At 41.4% G+C, this 20,583-nt stretch overlaps 1 protein-coding gene across 2 annotated transcripts in view; it reads left to right on the forward strand.

The window, feature by feature from the left end:
* The first annotated feature begins 13,025 nt into the window (after positions 1-13,025).
* LOC308081548 (dermatopontin-like) overlaps positions 13,026-20,583 on the forward strand; it is a 36,791-nt gene continuing 29,233 nt past the window's right edge. The window contains exons 1-5 of one of the 2 annotated variants that reach the window (XM_080457914.1): positions 13,026-13,155; positions 14,109-14,199; positions 14,576-14,764; positions 15,238-15,390; positions 17,802-18,231. In XM_080457914.1, the coding sequence (XP_080314040.1) occupies positions 13,119-13,155; positions 14,109-14,199; positions 14,576-14,764; positions 15,238-15,390; positions 17,802-17,847 (516 nt within the window). In that variant the 5' untranslated portion in view covers positions 13,026-13,118 and the 3' untranslated portion in view covers positions 17,848-18,231. Of the gene's footprint in view, positions 13,156-14,108; positions 14,200-14,575; positions 14,765-15,237; positions 15,391-17,801; positions 18,232-20,583 lie in introns of those variants that run through there. The other variant, XM_080457915.1, reaches the window with a different exon arrangement.

Raw genomic sequence — 20,583 nt, forward strand, 5'->3', positions numbered from 1 at the left:
TCTAGTTTGAGTTCATTCATTTGCGGTATAGGAGTTAGGCATTGATTTTAGATTTGCATTTTTAGTGACGTGTTTTAATTGGTTCTCTCTTCTCCTTATGTTACATTGTAACCATGTTCAAGGCCGGGTCCGCCCTGTTACTCACGCCTTCCATTCCTCTCTTGGGACTGCACTGTGGGACCTTTGGTTTTTATTGGTGTGTATGTAAAATCCTGACACTGCATGTTTTTGTATTGATTACTTTGTTTTATATTGCATGAGTTTGGTGCCAGGCCTGTCCCCTTCTCTTTCCCCATTTAAGTAACTTGTCACTTTATTTGATAACATCTTTGCCTTATTGAGTATTACCTGATATTTTAATAATCAATGTATTACATAGTGGTTTAATAAAGTATGTTCTATTTTTACACAAACTGCCTCTAGTAAATCGTTCCTGTTTAAGGGAAAGTGGTCATATTACACTGTGTTGAACTTTCTATGGTTTAGGGGTTCCTCCTGCCCCCTCCACAAACGGGAGGTGGTGTAGTCAGGCATATAATTTGGCTCCAGTTACTACATACATATTGCTCCTTAAGTAACAATATCATCTTACTTGTTACTTGAAATCAAGAGTAATATATTATATGGAATATTACCCCCACCCGCAAAAAAATAAATAAGAGTCACCAATCAGCAAAAAAAGGCTATAAAACAAAACAGTCTCTCATCTTTTGAACTCTATTTCTTCTGCATCTTCCACATTATGGAACAATAATTATCCTTACAGGAATAGTCAAACATCATCAATCTGAAATGCCACTCAAAACTGATAGTATGTATTGTATACATGCAAAATACAATACAATAAACACGTTCTCTCCTACAATAAAACAAAAATGTGATATTAACTCACAACCCTTATAATGTTTTTGCGTGACCCAAACATCTTTGGGTGAAACAGTCGACATGCATACTACTGACCACCAACACGTTTAAATCCCCATGAATTAAATTGCATTACATTATTAATTTGCCTTTATGTATATCTACCTTACTCTATTCTCATAACACTGCTGATTCACTGTGCATTATTGTCTATGACCTCTACAGAATGCTTGTTACATTTCAAAATCACTATCTGCCTGAGTAGTTTCTTTGACATAGGTAATTGTCTCCGCCAGGCCGAAAGGCATAGCAAGAGAGTATGTTTTACCCACATTTTTGGAACAAAATGCCTCAAATCATGAATGCAGTGTCCGATTGCCGTGAACGACCTAAGAATAAATGGCACCCTTTTCACATTGGCCTATTATAGCGCCACCAGGAGGCCACAATAACGTACCTGACCTGGCGGAGACCTGTGCTAGTTGTGTCATGAAAAACTACTGGCATGAAGAGAACAACTGTTGACCACATTTGTTTCTCTGATGATTTAACCTCATTTAAACCACCTTGTTACATGATGAGCAAGGCACTTCCAATGTGCTCTAAAGAGGTGATATCTTAAAGAATTGATGAATTATGATCAAGAAGCTCCAATTCAATTCAACAGCATGGCATTTGACAAGTGTTGCCAAAGCACAATTACAATTATGACGTAAACAACATAACAACATAACATTTTGGAAAGAACTCCCTAATATTTGTGTAGTTGTCTCTGCCAGGCCGAAGGCTGTTTTGCACCCTGTCCGTCCGTCTGTGGACAGCTAATCTCCGGCACCGTTGGCCTGATCGACGTGAAACTGTGCACACACACTCCCTGGATGCCAAAGCAGAACCTCTGCCCCAAATGTTTCACATGGGCCTGTTATAGCGCCAACAGGAGGCCGATGTTTGCAGAACAATATTTTAAATATTATTCCTACAGATTGTGTCCGAACATCCCGCAAATCGGTACACAGTATCTCTATAGTCATTAAACCAAACGGGTCATTCTGATTTTTCATATTCCATCCTGATTGGCTAAGATTGGCATGCAAAGTTTGCAGGAGTGGATTTTGTTGCTTATAAATCATAAACGCAGTGTCCCATTGCCGTGAAACTTTGCAAGCACATTCCCACTAGGCCGAGAAAGACATGCTACCCTTTTCACATTGTCCTGTAATAGTAATAGATTTTTGCTAAACAACTGTTTTTTATATTACTTTTTATATTTTATACTTTTATATTGGAGATGTTGTCCAAACATCACGCAAAAAATCGGTACACATTATTATCTCTATAGTCATGTGATCAAGACGGATTTGTCCGATTTTTCATATTCCATCCTGATTGGTGAATTTCGAACATTGCTGGCCCACAATAACCTACCTGACCTGGCAGAGACCTGTTTTCAGAGGAACTAGTTTTTACATTGTGTTATGAAGTGTCATTCTGTCTCTACAGCTCCCTCATCACAATGACAGCACAGCCTCTCCTCTCTGGGCAGCCAGGCCTGTCTGTGTCTACCCTTCTCCAAACTGATCACTCAGTCTGTACATTGTCAATGTCTTTCTCAGGTTTGTATCAGTATAAGGTAGTCTGCCACAGCATACTGTCTGTTTAGGGCCAAATATGTTTCTAGAGGTGATACCTTGAAGCATTGATGAAATATGATTAAGAAGCTCCACTCTACAATAAATAATATAATAAATCTACAGTTAAGGCATACAGGGTCTAATACAACCGTGGCTTCACTGTAATGAGACATGATGAAGGTTTGCAGTTTAATAGTGTTTCTGTCATGTTTTTTTTCTCTCACTCGGCATGTGTCTTTTTGCACTTTGCAGGATTTGATTTGTAGCAAGCCATCTAAACACAGTCAGTAGGATACAACAGCAGTGACAACACACAGCAAGGCGTGTGGGGAGGAATCAATTGGCATACATTGGGGAGAAAAAAGCAGCTCTGTCACTGTCCTACACATCTTCACAGACTGTTACTGGTGAGGAGCATTTCTACTGGTATCACCAGTATCCAGGAAAAGCCCCAAAGTTCCTCCGTTTAATCGCAGGCACTGGATTATCATGTAAAGGAGATCTCAACTGGCAACTGTCTGCTAACGTGATCAAAGAGAAGGCTTGTGTGGATCTGGAGATCTCCTCTGCTGCACTGACACACTCTGCTCTGTACTACTGTGCTGTGAGGTAGAGCCCTGCATGCTTTCTTAATCCCACTCTCCCCTCCCCCGTTGGATTTCTGACCCTTTCCCGCAGTGATTTCATTTCTGACCGCATGCAGTAAATTTCTGGCTGCCGCCATCTCCCGCAACAAAAAACTTAAGTGCCATTTAGTGCCCCATAGTACCGCAATATTACCGTCCAGTCCTGTATAAGCCTGCAATATTTCTATTGAGATCCAAAAACATTACAAAACAGAATGAGAGCGTGAGTGAGCGGGGGGACAGTTTATTTTTGAGCAGTTGCAAAAAGGAGAGATAGAGAATTTGTGTTTATTAAGACGAGCTTCGCACAAGCGAGAGACTGTACATACACGAGAGAGAGAGAGAGAGAGAGAGAGAGAGAGAGAGAGAGAGAGAGAGAGAGAGAGAGAGAGAGAGAGAGAGAGAGAGAGAGAGAGAGAGAGACAGAGACAGAGACAGAGAGAGACACAGAGACAGAGACAGAGACAGAGAGAGACACAGAGAGAGAGAGATTCCGTGACACAGTAGGGGAAATTAGGTTGTCCTCTGAATTCATAATATTCATTAATTGCTAAACTAAAGCATGACCAGGCCGGTGCTCTGTCTGGTTTATTGCAGGGCCGTGCGGGAATATGCGGGGCCCGCAGGTTTAATTTTGACCGCCTGTTCCCGACAGCGGATATTTAAATACCGCCCGCGCCCGCAATATTTGCACTGGGACCCACAATGCAGGGCTCTAATGTGAGGCACACACACACACACACACACACACACACACACACACACACACACACACACACACACACACACACACACACACACACACACACACACACACACACACACACACACGCACACACACACTATTCACTTGTACATTAGTCACATAAGTCAGTTAATCAGTATATATAAGATTATTTATAAAATAAATCGATGAATTATGTCCATGACAAAGTTAGGCTTTTCTCTCTCTAGGTCATTTCCAGTAATGTTGATTCTCCATACATCTGGCTTACCAGTACTTTCCACCCCTGTGTCTGTCTATAGTCTATAGTAGCCTACGTAGGTAGTATACTGTAGGTGTGGGACGGCCTCTTGAACAGTGTCCATATGTTGGCTCCCACACACCAGTTTACGATCCAAGATGGCGCCACGCACAGTACGGCTGCTTCGTCTTGTGCTCCTCTTAGACAATGCAGCTTTTATATATTCGTATAAGCTCCACTGCAGCCACTTTGTTGAAATCTTTTTAGGGTTTTATCATTATTGTTGTTGTTGTTATTATCTATGCTGCTGCATTGTCTGAAGGAAGTCTAACAATAACACGTTTAACTCTTTAAGTACCTGTACACAAGATGTAACAATAAAGTACAACCTTGAACTCGTGAACTGTCTGGAAGCTCCTGGTGTCGATGGTATAGTGACTTCTACCAGCTAAACTAGTTTGTTGTTTGTCAAGGTATTCTATTTCGATGAGAAAGTCTCAAGTAGAACAATGGGAAAAGAAACTTGAGAGTCAAAACAGACAACGAAGGGCATGACAGGACTTAAAGGAATGCAGTGTCACAATAGTTTGATGCAAAGGTGCCTGACTTTGATCAGAGGTAGATGGAGGGCTACCATGGATTGTGATTGTCTTTATTGTCTCCGCCAGGCCGATAGGCATGGCGAGAGAGTATGTTTTGCCCCCCGTCCGCCCGTCCGTCCGTGTGTGTGTGTCCGTCCTTCTGTCTGCGAGCAGCTAATCTCCGCCACCGTTGGCCCGGTCGCTGTGAAACTGTGCACACACACTCCTTGGATGCCACAGCAGAACCTCTGCCCCACATTTTTCAGATCAGCCTGTCATAGCGCCACCATGAGGCAGACTTTTGCAAAACAATTTTTTTGCTATTACTCCTACAGATTTTGTCCAAAAACCACGCAAATCGGTACACAGTATCTCTATAGCCATGTGATCAACACGGATCTGTCTGATTTTCCATAATCCATCATGATTGGCTAAAATTGGCTTCCAAAGTTTACAGGATTGGCTGTAATTTAATAACAGAATAATCAACGCAGATAGACAGAGACATTCATGAATTTATTTTTAAAAGTACTTTTTTTTTTTTTTTTTTTTCTGGAGCCAGGGTTATGGCAGCTGCAGTACACTGCCATACCCAATTGACGCCTCTGGTTTCAGCAGGCATGGTGAGTGGGGCCGGGAGCAACATTTTCAGGGACAGAAGCAGCTGCAATTTAAAAAGTATTTTATTTTAAAACATGTGGCATCTTCAGCTAGTTTTTTTTAATTTTTATCCTTTTTTCTCCCTCTGCTTTTCAGCACCCTCCTTAAGTTTGTGTCTTGACTCTGGTTTGTCACCCTGCATTCGTGTCCGTCTGACTGAGAAAGGACAATATTATCCATGTAAAATCTGACAAAACATCCAGTAGAAAATAATGCGTCAAATGTTTGTTCACCCACGACTTGTTTAGAATATCATTTTAAACTGCTTTCATAACAGGGATACAAAATGGCAAAAATGAGCCTGTCTGTCATGGCAGCAGTGTAACGATGATTGACATTTGATTTAGTTTCTCTCTACAGATGGCAAGGAAGCATCACTGTATATAAAAAGAAGAGATTAGAATAAATAATTATAGGCCTGAGTCCTCTGATGATCACTGAGCTCAACAACAACACATGAGGATGTAGTTCAGCTGTTTTGATGACAAGGCATTGTCATTGTGTCTTTACTGTAAAACAGATGGGTGTGAGTCTGATCACTTCCTCACTCTGCCTGACATCTGAATGAGGAAACTATCTACCTGCCGTGGTTTCCGCATTCAGTGTCAAATGCAAATCCTACCCCTTAGTACAGCATTTTCCCATAAGTGTTTTTCTCTAACTTCCATCCTCCACTCACACCTTAGCCTCGTCCCCGAGCGAGGAGGTGAGGATTATGGAATTATGGCTACGGAAAGCAAGGTTTCATTCAACAAGATGACAGACTACCGTATCTTTGAACATTGGCATTGTCCTACCGTCAATGGCATTGTGCTTTCTCAAGTCCGTTTTCATCTTTTCACCAGTCTGCGTTACAGCCACTTTCTTTCAATAATAATCAGGTGATTCATTTAGATTATCCCTGATTTAATCTGATCTATGTCCTGTTTACTCCACATGATATTAGACTACGTTTCTGACATGCACAAATAAACCAACAGTTTTATTAGAATATGATATAAGATGCATCTGCACTTTTCTATTCTATTCTATGAGTACATCAAAACACATCACCGTCGGTGATTCACAGAAAGTCCGCAATGGAGCTCAACTGACGGTCAGTTGGTGTCCTACGCACGCACGCACGCACGCACGCACGCACGCACGCACGCACGCACGCACGCACGCACGCACGCACGCACACACACACACACACACACACACACACACACACACACACACACACACACACACATCCAACTGATTCAGGATGAAGAGTGGCACATACCGCCCCTCAACTAGTTGCCCTGGGCAACGGGGCTGTCAGAGTAGCTGAACTCTAGGCTCCTCACTCTGGCTCCCACTGTAGGAAAACTCACCTGACCGGCGGGACTGGAGCGGGACTCCACAACATGAACTCTAGTCAATAAGCAACAAGGTAAATAGTCCCATGTAGAGTGCAGAGATGTAGTGCCTCAAAGAAACTAGGAGATTAGACAGTTGTTTAGACAGATGTTAGGATCATTATTTATCTGGTATCCATTTCTTGGAGGCACAACATTGTTCTCTCTGCTCTCTACTTGGGACTAATTACCTTGTTGCTTATTGACTAGAGTTTATGTTTACTCTGCTTATTCTGATCCCGTACTTGTAAGTCACTCTGTATAAGAGCGTCTGCTAAATGCCTAAATTATAGAGAGAAATTCAATCAAAAGTCAATAATTAGTAAACTGGGGCCATGCTGTGACAGGCATGGGTTGCCATCTACACCTGAAATTCAAATAAGGGACCCTCATTTCCAAGAAAAATAAGGGTAGCCCAGACGGCGGGGCTTGTCTGCGGCACTACATCCAGTTCCATCAAACATGTCCTGCATGCAGCCAGTAGGCCAAGCAGGAAGTACCTTTTCAAATTAGCCTCATGGTGGCGCTATACCATTTCGCTTTTCATTAACCATCCATGATCAATCCGTTCAAGAACAAACTATGTCTGATCAAAATGTAATTACAATATTATTTATATCAACTATCTTTTTGAACAATCTTTCTATTAACTACCTATGCTGCTAAGGTACCTGTCCTACAGTATGCATTCTCTCACTCTTCTGCATTGGATTGATGCCATACATATCATTTTGTTGTACACCTGTGTTCAATGACAACATAAAATCATCCATCCATCCATACTGTACTTTCCATGTCTCTGCTCGACACTTTCTTAATCACAGGTCCTAATTATGTTTACGAGGTAGACAACATCTGACCAAGCATCAGACTAGACCTGAGACCCCTGACATATCGCATGTTGACGAGGATGAAATAATTATTTATAATTCTAAGTTCAGTATGCTAGAATGGTGCTTAGTCGGCAACAAGTTGACATTGAGAATGTCAACTCGTGTGATGTGACAATAAAGTTGAAGTTGAGAATGTGTAGCTATGCCTTATCATGTTCTTGGCAAACAGTTTCACCTGAATTAAAATGTTGTGTATGATGTTTCTTTGGAAGTTTTTGGTTTCCTCGTCGGACCAGTGCCATGTTACCTTCCTCATACCGAATGAGGAGACAAAAAACTTCCAACACAACGACAACTCAAACACACCCACATTCAGGCCCAGCCCCATGGAAAGTGTTCTGTGAGGTCACGGTCAATCTTGACCTTTAACCTTTGAGTCTAGGTGGACGTCTGTGCCAAATGTCAAGAAATTCACTCAAGAAGTTCCTGAGATGTCATGTTCACAAGGTTGAGACGGACGGACGGACGGACGGACGGACGGACGGACGGATCAAATACAAATCCTACCCCACCTTAGAATAGCATTTACTGCAGGGACAGAATAGTCATAAAGCAGGGAGCTTGGTTACTATGGAACTACTGTATGGATACAGTGTAACGTTTAACCAGGATATCTGCAGTGGTTATGTTTTTCATGTAGCATGCAGAACATGTAGTACCATATATGGCCTTATTAATCTGTCGAGAAGAAACAAAGGAAACAGCCATAACAACAACATAACATATCCCCATTATGCAGTATAAAGACAGTGAAATTCTAAGTTGTTGGTTAATGATTCAGAAGTATTTAATCTGTTATTTTAATCTGCAGCAGACTGTAAAAAATACTGACTGAAAGTAGTCCTTGGTGCAAAACAGGTCTGGGTCCCCCAGAGAGTTACTAGAGTAACTACTACCACTGTACAACTATTATTGTCTATACTTCTTCCATAGTTGCTTTAAGCCTTCCAGCTACATAGCCCACATAGTTTAGGAACAGTTTTGACCCCACAGGAAGGCAGAGGCTTTATGTTATCGGTTTGTCCGTCCGTCCTTCCACCCGTCCGTCTGTCTGACCGTCCGCCTGATTGTCTGAACCTTGTGAATGTGATATCTCTCCTTGAGGGAATTTCATGACATTTGGAACAACCGTCCGCTTGGAGCTTGTTTAATAATAATAATAAAACAAATATAATAACAGGGACACAAATTGGCATTACATTTAAAAAAGATGACAATAATTGCATAATCTGACAACATAATTATATATTCTTGTCTCTAAAGGGCTTGCCTAGGTGCCTTAATAAGCAGGCATGGCAGTACTTTGCACATCAGGCAGCATACTGAAGATTAATGTCTCTCTACAGATGACAAGGAAGTATCACTATAATTATAGTTGACATGGCTCTATGATCACTAAGCTCAACAGCAACAAATATATATATATATATACATATTATCAAGTGTGTATATTGTGTATACTTATGTGTGTATATATACATATAGTGTATATATACATATACAAGCACGCACGCACGCACGCGCGCACACACACACACACACACACACACACACACACACACACACACACTGACATGCTTGCCTGCGACACCAACAGTGCAGTTCGGCTGGACTCAAACAGTGCCAATATGCACACACTCACACACACACACACACACGCACACACACACGCACACGCACACGCACACGCACACACACACACACACATGTGCGCAAACACGCGCACACACACGCACACACGCACACAAATACAAAAGAGCGCTGACAGCAACAGGGTGATATCTGTGTCAACTCCTTTCCTCCCTCCCTCTTTACACCTGAAATTCAAATAAGGGACCCTCATTTCCAAGAAAAATAAGGGTAGCCCAGACGGCGGGGCTTGTCTGCGGCACTACATCCAGTTCCATCAAACATGTCCTGCATGCAGCCAGTAGGCCAAGCAGGAAGTACCTTTTCAAATTAGCCTCATGGTGGCGCTATACCATTTCGCTTTTCATTAACCATCCATGATCAATCCGTTCAAGAACAAACTATGTCTGATCAAAATGTAATTACAATATTATTTATATCAACTATCTTTTTGAACAATCTATCTATTAACTACCTATGCTGCTAAGGTACATGCAGTATGCATTCTCTCACTCTTCTGCATTGGATTGATGCCATACAGATCATTTTGTTGTACAGGCCTGTGTTCAATGACAACATAAAATCATCCATCCATCCATACTGTACTTTCCTTGTCTCTGCTCGACACTTTCTTAATCACAGGTCCTAATTATGTTTACGAGGTAGACAACATCTGACCAAGCATCAGACTAGACCTGAGACCCCTGACATATCGCATGTTGACGAGGATGAAATAATTATTTATAATTCTAAGTTCAGTATGCTAGAATGGTGCTTAGTCGGCAACAAGTTGACATTGAGAATGTCAACTCGTGTGATGTGACAATAAAGTTGAAGTTGAGAATGTGTAGCTATGCCTTATCATGTTCTTGGCAAACAGTTTCACCTGAATTAAAATGTTGTGTATGATGTTTCTTTGGAAGTTTTTGGTTTCCTCGTCAGACCAGTGCCATGTTACCTTCCTCATACCGAATGAGGAGACAAAAAACTTCCAACACAACGACAACTCAAACACACCCACATTCAGGCCCAGCCCCATGGAAAGTTTTCTGTGAGGTCACAGTCAATCTTGACCTTTAACCTTTGAGTCTAGGTGGACGTTTGTGCCAAATGTCAAGAAATTCACTCAAGAAGTTCCTGAGATGTCATGTTCACAAGTTTGGGACGGACGGACGGACGGACGGACGGACGGACGGACGGACGGATCAAATACAAATCCTACCCCACCTTAGAATAGCATTTACTGCAGGGACAGAATAGTCATAAAGCAGGGAGCTTGGTTACTGTATGGATACAGTGTAACGTTTAACCAGGATATCTGCAGTGGTTATGTTTATCATGTAGCATGCAGAACATGTAGTACCATATATGGCCTTATTAATCTGTCGAGAAGAAACAAAGGAAACAGCCATAACAACAACATAACATATCCCCATTATGCAGTATAAAGACAGTGAAATTCTACGTTGTTGGTTAATGATTCAGAAGTATTTAATCTGTTATTTTAATCTGCAGCAGACTGTAAAAAATACTGACTGAAAGTAGTCCTTGGTGCAAAACAGGTCTGGGTCCCCCAGGGAGTTACTAGAGTAACTACTACTACCACTGTACAACTATTATTGTCTATACTTCTTCCATAGTTGCTTTAAGCCTTCCAGCTACATAGCCCACATAGCTTAGGAACAGTTTTGACCCCACAGGAAGGCAGAGGCTTTATGTTATCGGTTTGTCCGTCCGTCCTTCCACCCGTCCGTCTGTCTGACCGTCCGCCTGATTGTCTGAACCTTGTGAATGTGATATCTCTCCTTGAGGGAATTTCATGACATTTGGAACAACCGTCCGCTTGGAGCTTGTTTAATAATAATAATAAAACAAATATAATAACAGGGACACAAATTGGCATTACATTAAAAATAAATGACAATAATTGCATAATCTGCCAACATAATTATATATTCTTGTCTCTAAAGGGCTTGCCTAGGTGCCTTAATAAGCAGGCATGGCAGTACTGTGCACATCAGGCAGCATACTGAAGATTAATGTCTCTCTACAGATGACAAGGAAGTATCACTATAATTATAGTTGACATGGCTCTATGTAACCTGACACCGTCAAATGGAAGAAGCTTGCGACACACATTTGTTTCACAGCCTACTTCCCATCTGAGACTCCGGTCGCAGAATCGATGACAGACAGTTTTTCTTTTTTTCAAGCTACTAGGCAGGTGATTGGATGATCCCGCCCCTAGCAGCCGCTGATTGGTTCGGACACGCAGTGTTCGGCCATCTCTACTCCCTGCGCAATCCCAGACCTCCCTGAAATCAAATGCAAATGAGATTTCCGGAGGGAGGGGGTTTACCAGGCTAGGCTCTATGATCACTGAGCTCAACAGCAACAAATGAGGATGTACTCATGTGTTTTTTCCCGTAAAGTTGATTTTGGGAGAAATCCAATTTAATCAAGAAAAAAAAAGTTCTTAAAGAAACTTAGTGGGCTAACTGAAAGCAGCAATGGAAAAAATATATATAAAATATTAGTACTTGTACAGTAGTAGTAGTAGTCCGACTCCATACCCTAGCTCTGGTCAAGTGCACTAGTAGCACTATGTGCTGCATTAATGCCCTGGAGACAATGAGACAAGTCTTGCCCTCTGTATGTTTGAGCTTGAGCTTGATATATATATATATATATATATATATATATATATATATATATATATATATATATATATATATATATATATATATATATATATATATATTATTATTATCAAGTGTGTATAGTGTGTATACTTATGTGTGTATATATACATATAGTGTATATATACATATACACGCACGCACGCACGCACGCACGCACGCACGCACGCACACACACACACACACTGACATGCTCGCCTGCGACACCAACAGTGCAGTTCGGCTGGACTCACACAGTGCCAATATGCACACACTCACACACACACACACGCACACACACACACACACACACACACACGTCACACACACACACCCACACACACACACACACACACACACACAAACTCACACTCACAGTCACAGTCACAGTCACACGCACACGCACACGCACACGCACACGCACACGCACACGCACACGCACACACACACACACACACACACACACACACACACACACACGTGCGCAAACACGCGCACACACACACGCACACACGCACACAAATACAAAAGAGTGCTGACAGCAACAGGGTGATATCTGTGTCAACTCCTTTCCTCCCTCCCTCTTTCTCTCCATCTTCCCCTCCTCGCTTTTACTCCTCTTCCTTTGTCTGCTGTAAGCAGATTATACAATAATGTTAATTTGAGTGAATTTGAGGAGTCTGCACACATACTGTAGTGAGAACCAATTAGTGGTGTTTGATTGCATGTGCTAAAATACAATAAAAAATGTATTGCAAATTACAGCAAGTTGATAAAAATTAACAAGTGACATCTTTCTCTCTCCTCTCCTCTCATGACACCACCCTCACAGCATTCTGTCACACACCTTTACTGTAGGTGTGGAGCCACTTTTGTCTCTATTTGTTGCTACTATACACTGGCTGTTATAGTGTATAGTGTTAATACATCAGTAGACTTAAAATCACACCAAAGGCCAAGTGGCCTTGCCCCTGAAACACTAAACAACAGTGCCCTAAATGTTATAAGGAAATGAGGAAACAAAAAATAAAAAAAGATCCAAAGACCTGGCAAACTGACATGACAACTCAAACACACCCACATTATTTCACAATTCACTATTCACTGTCTAGTCCATCAAACCCACATTATTTCCTGGTTCATAAAGGTATATATTGTCATGTTTGCCCGCTGTGGATACATTCTCCCTGAAGAGTTGATGACAACAAGATGCTGTCTCTGCCTCTGTTCCTCATCCTTCTGACAGGTAAGAACAATAAGTTATTCTGTTCGTTTTTTACAATTGAATCATTTCAGATTATTCCCAAAGACCCAGATACATTACGGTGAGCCAAAAGAAGATGATTGTTGATGACTAGCAGCCTATTTCAATGAGTTTTATGGAGGTGGTTTTAACAATAATTGACAGATGGATAATTACTGCTGTTGCTGCTGTGTGGCACTTTATTGTTGCAACATTGCCGTAGTGACCACATTAGGACCTTTAAGAAAGTGCAAACGTGCACGTTTTATTTTGGTATATATATATGTTTTTGAGAGAGAGATTTATTATGTTAATGAATTCGTTTTTAGTTTTCACATTTTATTATTTATAGCATTTTAATCGGTATCGTATGGAATTAAATATATATATATATATATATATATATATATATATATATATATATATATATATATATATATATATATATATATATATATTTATATATCGCACAACACACATTTTGGGATGTTGAATTTGTATCAGATTTTGGGCTCTGTTAAAACACTTTTACAACATTTTAAACTTTTTCAAGCGTAAGGTGGACTGTATGTGAGGAGACTGAGACTTAAAAACCAATGTGGCTCTGAGTCCAGAACCAATGGTGGTCCGAGCTTTTGCTGCCAAGGCTCCTGAGCTCTGAACTCGATGCCTAAAAGTCCAGGGAAGTGACTTTAAACTGCTGTTTGTATCATGAGAACATCCACCCAGAACGTGAATATTACGTGGTGATAAAGCCACTTAATTATTTAGCAAAACAAGGCTGATTTTTCACCGTAAATAAAAGCATCAACCTGTATGAATGAGACATATCAGTATTTTATTCGTCACACTCTCATGTGTAAGGACCTTGAGAATCTCACACTGGAAAACTGTCTTCTTAAAACATACTTTAATGAAGCAGACTTTTAATCAATCTTCTCTGAAAATGTTTACAGTTGGAGAAAGAGTGACAGCATGGGACAACGACTGGGACCAACCTTTGCACCGTGAATGTCCAAGGGGCCAAGCTGTTTCCCACATCTCAAGGTACAGAAATAAATAAATAAATGAGGACACACACACACGCACACGCACGCACGCACGCTCGCTCGCACGCACGCACGCTCGCTCGCACGCACGCACGCACCCACACACACACACACACACACACACACACACACACACACACACACACACACACACACACACACTCACACACACACACACACACACACACACACACACACACACACACACACACACACACACACACACACACACACACACACACACACACACACACACACACACACACACACACACACACACACACACACACACACACACACACACACACACATCGAAGCATCATTTCATTGTTAACATAGTATCAATCATTCCATCACTTTCATTTGTTTCCAAGTGAACACCACAACGGTCATGAAGATCGTCGCTGGAGTGTCCGATGCAGGGCAGCAAGAGTGACCTTCAATGACTGTTCCTGGTCAGGCTACGTCAACAATTTTGATCGTCCCGTGAACTTCAACTGTCGTGACAACTTTGTCATCACTGGGATGAAAAGTTATCACCACAATGGCTACGAAGACAGACGGTAAGAACAGTGCATGCAAACCCATTATCATGAAAAGCTGGCATGAAATATAAAGCATTAGCTAGACCCTCCAGAAAAATGTGTTTATGCGATCGCAGAATTTACCGCATAATCAGCAAAATGGCGCATAATTATGCGGGGGTAACGTTTTAGCAAGGATTTTTGCCCGCGTTTTTCTGGAGGGTCTAATTAGCATTAGGGTGTTATAGAAAGTACTATTTAATTAGCAATATCAGCAGCTACTCTGTGTGTGTGTGTGTGTGCGTGTGTGCGTGCGTGTGACGAGGCGCTACTGTACATCCACCCGGAGCAGAAATGTGTGGGTAGGGGGCTAATTGGCATAATGACTGGAAAAAAGGGGTACAAATATTTGTCATCTAAAAAAACAAAGGGAGGGAAAAAAAATTGAATGGATGGTCACCCCCCCCCAGCCACCTCCAATGAATAAATACATGAATAAAATATAATTTCAGATGGCAGTTTAAGTGCTGTAAGTCCCCTCGACTGCAAACACATGGATGCCAAGAAACACACTGGGTGAACAACTGGGACCAGTACCTCTCCTGGGGAGTTCCTGGAGGAAACTTCTTGACAGGCGTGTACAGCTACCACGATAATGGCAAGGAGTAAGTACAGCCACAGCCCCACGTTGTTTTTTTCTTTGTCTCTCTAACTGCAATGTTGTTCTTTATCATTCATTATTACAAATATTATGTAGTTTCCCGTACAGTTAATAAAACATGGGTGTTTCGGGTCTTGAAACAGACACCCTCCACCAGGCGACCCGACCGAGCTGATCAGACCCCGGCCTGTGTCCAAGTGGCATGCTACTGCCCCCACTGTCTCTTGAGGGTAGTTAGAGACAGTGCTAATTGGGGGTTAGGGTTAGCCTGGCACTAGCCAGACCGACGACGCGGATCCACTCACACATGGAACGTATGTGAGTGAATCCAAGCCATCAGTCCGGCCAATGCCAGGCCAGGTTAGGTGAGATGTTGCAGCAGGTGTTGGTGACATTAGGAGGCTCTGGGCTATCACTATATTGGCCTTATTTTATATAGCACCACATCACATTAGAAGTAATTTAAAGAGCTGGTGCCATGTTTTTGCACTTTTTCTGTTTTTCATGTGTCTATGAGGTTGATAGAACTTCATTAAGCCCCCCGGTGGTGGTTTTATGGTGTTTTATGTCTTCTCTGACTATTTGGAGTTTCTTCCAGGAGGCTGAAACCTTGAGGGTCAAACGTGCCAATAGAGAAACAGCGCTTTAGTGACATAGTAAAACATACCCTCCCCCTCATTATCATAACACAACAGGTGTGGGCATGAGGAGGAGGAGGGACTAGGACAGGTGGGTGGTGCTAAGGTGGTGGAGGAGGTGCTAAGGTGAGAACCAGGTATAGAGCATTGCAGTTCCCGCCCACTTCCTGGTTCCACTTCGAAATACTCAATGCATTTTTCCCATTGACATTTCCAAAAATATTTATATCAATTAATTTAAGCCTAGAATCAAGCCATCCAGGGTCCTGGTGAATCATGCGTTTGTTTTCTGTGATTTATTTTATTTTATATTTAATTATATGATATACTATATTTAATAAATACCCTTTGTTTTGCCGTTTTCAAAAAAGTTTTTTCACAGAATCAAACGTTTTATGGTCATGATTCACCAGGACCCTGGATGGCTTGATTCTAGGCTTAAATTAATTGATATAAATATTTTTGGAAATGTCAATGGGAAAAATGCATTGAGTATTTTGCAGTGGAACCCGGAAGGGGCGGGAACTGCGATGCTCTATACTTAATGAACTGGAGGCGTGTCCACATAAAAACATAATTTTAACAATTTCTGTACACTTTTTTGAAAAAAATGTTTCTCCTAGTATAACCATAATACCTGATGATTATGTTTTAGGGGGGGGGAAATCACTGAAAACCACGGCACCCCGTCTTTAAGGTCACTTTCAGTATACAACAGGTCTAGTTTGTGACACACGCACGCACGCACGCACACACACACACACACACACACACACACACACACACACACACACACACACACACACACACACACACACACACACACACACACACACACAGGCAGAGAGAGGAGAGAAATATGTGTTGAGTGAACGTTAAATGAAATATATATCCACAATCCAACTGGTAAATCATGTTACATCGACCCCAACCATCTGAAAAGCAGGCAAAGATATCCAGACAACTCTGTTTCTACGATGTCACGGATAACAAAACAATGTTTGAGACTTGCACTTGAACTGAAGCCAATCAGTGGTGGAAAAAGTACTTAGGTTTTTTACTTAAGTAAAAGTATCAATACTGCAATGTAGAAATTCTCTGTTACAAGTGAAAGTCTGTTATTCATAATATAATAATTTTAAAATTACAAAAGTATTGGCATCAAAATATACACATTTGGTGCCAGAATTTTATAATAACAGATTACGTTCGGTGCCATAAATCTCACCGTTGCGCTGCGCGGTGCTGTTTAAGCTGTAGACTCCACGGCGAGCAATCCATGTGAAACAATGCATGCATGCAGGGTACATGATGGTCCTGGCTAACGCCTGGAACGATAACATCTCTCACACGAGTCACAATGGCGCAGCGATCGTACAAAATTAGTTGCTTTCCCCAATGTAAAAAGTTTTGGAGCTACAGGGGTTTTAGAGAAGGAGCAAAAGCAAAAGTACTCAATATGCAGAATGTACTAAGTTTTCAAATGAATAAATCTTTTGAAAATATAGCAGATCTACAAGCTCACAACACGTCGCACCGCGTCGCCTTTGCAAGGCGCTGTGAGCTTGTAGATCGGCTATTTTCAAACATTTTAGTACTTTTAGTTTTGGTACATTAAGTATATTTTGATGCCAATACATTTTGAACACAAGCCTTTTACTTGTAATTAATATATAGTGGTATTGTTACTTTTACTGAAGTACAATATCTGAGTACTTCTTCCACCACTGGTTGCACGTGGTCATTCAATTTACTATGCTGTGTTTTATATTGACAGGGATCGTCGCTTCCGTTTCAAGTACTGCCAGGGACGTATCCGCTGAAGACCAAGACTGTGGCAGCAATACATTCTATGATTGTCTGTAATTGCCTGTCTATTCATTGTATTATTCATTTACTTTCAGCTTCATTCTCATGACTGTATAGAGTTGGTTCATTTATAATCTCACATTGTTATGAATATGAATGGGTGTTGTAGCAGAGAAAGTGTTCATAGCAATGAGGAATTTAACAGAGCCTAAACACTGTATCAGGTCCATTTGGTTAAATATGTATCCATGGGGTTAGATTTGTATCCTCTTAGAACTCCTTCTTGTCAGTCTCCCGAAACCTTCCGAGGCAATCGGACACTGAACCTCTGAATTCAGGTTCATTTCTTTATTATACTTTATATCTCTGTCGTATCAAATAAATATTCAAGCATTTAAGTGGTCATTGTTTATTATCTTACCAAGGAAATACTTCATTTATACAACAGAGAGCCCAGTCATCTGTTCCACACACAGACAAACATGTCACTTTGGGGTAGCCAAGTCTGTTGTTCAAGTGCAGGGAGATGACTATATGCCCCTGAAAGAAAAGGCAGGGGGGTCTGAGAAGACCTCCTATAAAGGGTCTTCACATTGAGTCAAGTCCCAATTTTATTTATGTATTATGTGATAAACAAAACAAAACAAACACAAATAAAAAACACATAATCTCTCTAGGCTGTTTTGGGCTTCCTATTTAGAAGGACATTCCTATCTATAGAGAACTGGCTTTAACAAGAGCTGTATCAAGTGCTTTAGTGGAATAGCCTTTTTCTATAAATTGACTGTGAATCTCCCTGCTTTTGGCTTGAACATCTCTGTCGTTGTCATAAATCCTATGTAGTCTTTGAAACTGACCATAATTGGAAGCTCCTCTAAGTGGCAGAGTAAAAACTGTCCGTCCGTCCGTGTGTGTGTCCTTGTGTCCGTGTGTCCGTCCGTCTGTGACCAGCTAATCTCTGGCACCGTTGTCTTGATCGCAGCGAAACTGTGCACACACACTCCCTGGATGCCAATTCAGAACCTTTGCCCCAAATTTTTCTCATGGGCCTTTTATAGCGCCACCAGGAGGCCGATTTGTGCAAAACATTTTTTTTGACAGTACTCCTACAGATTTTGTCCAAAAGTCACGCAAATCGGTACAGAGTATCTCTATAGTCATTAAACAAAACGGGTCTTTCAGATTTCTCATATTCCATCCTGATTGGCTAAAAATGTCTTCCAAAGTTTGCAGGAGTGCTCCGTTTTGAACAAAATGCCTCAAATCATGAACACAGCATGCAATTTCCGTGAAATTTTGCACGCACAGTCCCATTAGGCCGAGGAAGAACTACCATTTGAATTTTGTCAAATCAGCCTCATGGTGGCGCTATAACAGGCCGATTCGTGTTTTTACCTATAACTGCACCGATCTGTGTAAAACTTTGTATGCACTCTCCCTAGAGGTCAAGGAAAAACCTTTGCCCTGCATTTTTCACATCTGCCTTTTATAGCGCCACCAGGAGGCCGACTTATTTAAAACACATTATTTTATACTACTCCTTCCAATTTTATCCAAATTTCACGCAAATCGGTACACATGATCTCTATAGTCATGTGATCACGACGGATGTGTTTGATTTTTCATATTTCATACTGATTGGCTAAGATTGACATCTAAAGTTTGCATTATTGGCTTGTTTTGAACAACATTCCGCAAATCATGAACGCAGCGTCCAATTGCGCTCAAACTTTGCACGCACATTCACACTATGTTGAGGAACAAATACCACCCTTTTAACATTGGCCTGTTATAGCGCCACCAACAGGTCTAATTTAGCGAAACAAATGTTTTTAACAAAATGCCTCAAATCATGAATGCAGTCAGTGTCCGATTGTCGTGCAAGGCCTAAGAAGAAATGGCACCCTTTTCACGTTGGCTTATTGTAGCGCCACCAGGAGGCCACAATAGCCTACCTGACCTGGCGGAGACCTGTGCTCCGAGGAGCACTTTTTCTAGTTCATCCTGAATCAGGAAAACATTTTTATTTAGAAAGGGGCCATCAGATCCACACCAGGGTCCACGTATTGCCCCCCAGAGGCCCTGCCAGGCACAGTGGTTGTGCCAAGTTTGGTGCAGATTGAATTATTGAATTATTACAACGGGGGTCATGACAGTTTGGCATGTTGGTGTATAATCACATTATTCCTGGCCACGCCCACTGTGGGCCTGGCAGGTAGGGTAGTAGGGGAGGTGGGGAGCCCCATATCAATGAGTTTGCTGTTTACCAGTGTTGCCATGGCTGCTTTTAATAAGCAATTATTATTATTATTTTTTAAGCGTAGTTGCTTAATTGGTCATGCTTTCTAATGTTTTCAGAGTCACAGACCTCCATCTGAAAATATGTGGTGCCAGGGACCCCCATACAAGATTTATGTTGTTAAAATGTTTCAAAAGTATTCTAAATATTTTACTTTTTTCCCCCAATATGTTTTGAAAATAGCAGATCTACAAGTGGTAAAGCTGAGCCTAGTTTCTTCTTTTGGGCTTGTTTTCATAGACCTGGCCGCTTGTTTCTTTTGCAAAATATGGCAACACACTGATTACCTGCATTACACCCAAGAGGGAAATAGCAAGAGTCGCATTCTCCGGTTTACTTCCCGTTTCTGCGTGACGTGGGTGGACGCCTTTTTAGGAGACAGGAAGCAGCTTGGAGTCTATTGATTCCAATGGAAGAGTGAACGTGAACACAGCTTCTGAACCATTCTTTA

This window comes from Gymnoscopelus braueri, assembly GCF_963280865.1.
Source record: "Gymnoscopelus braueri genome assembly, contig: SCAFFOLD_66, whole genome shotgun sequence".
NCBI classification, from domain to species: domain Eukaryota; kingdom Metazoa; phylum Chordata; class Actinopteri; order Myctophiformes; family Myctophidae; genus Gymnoscopelus; species Gymnoscopelus braueri.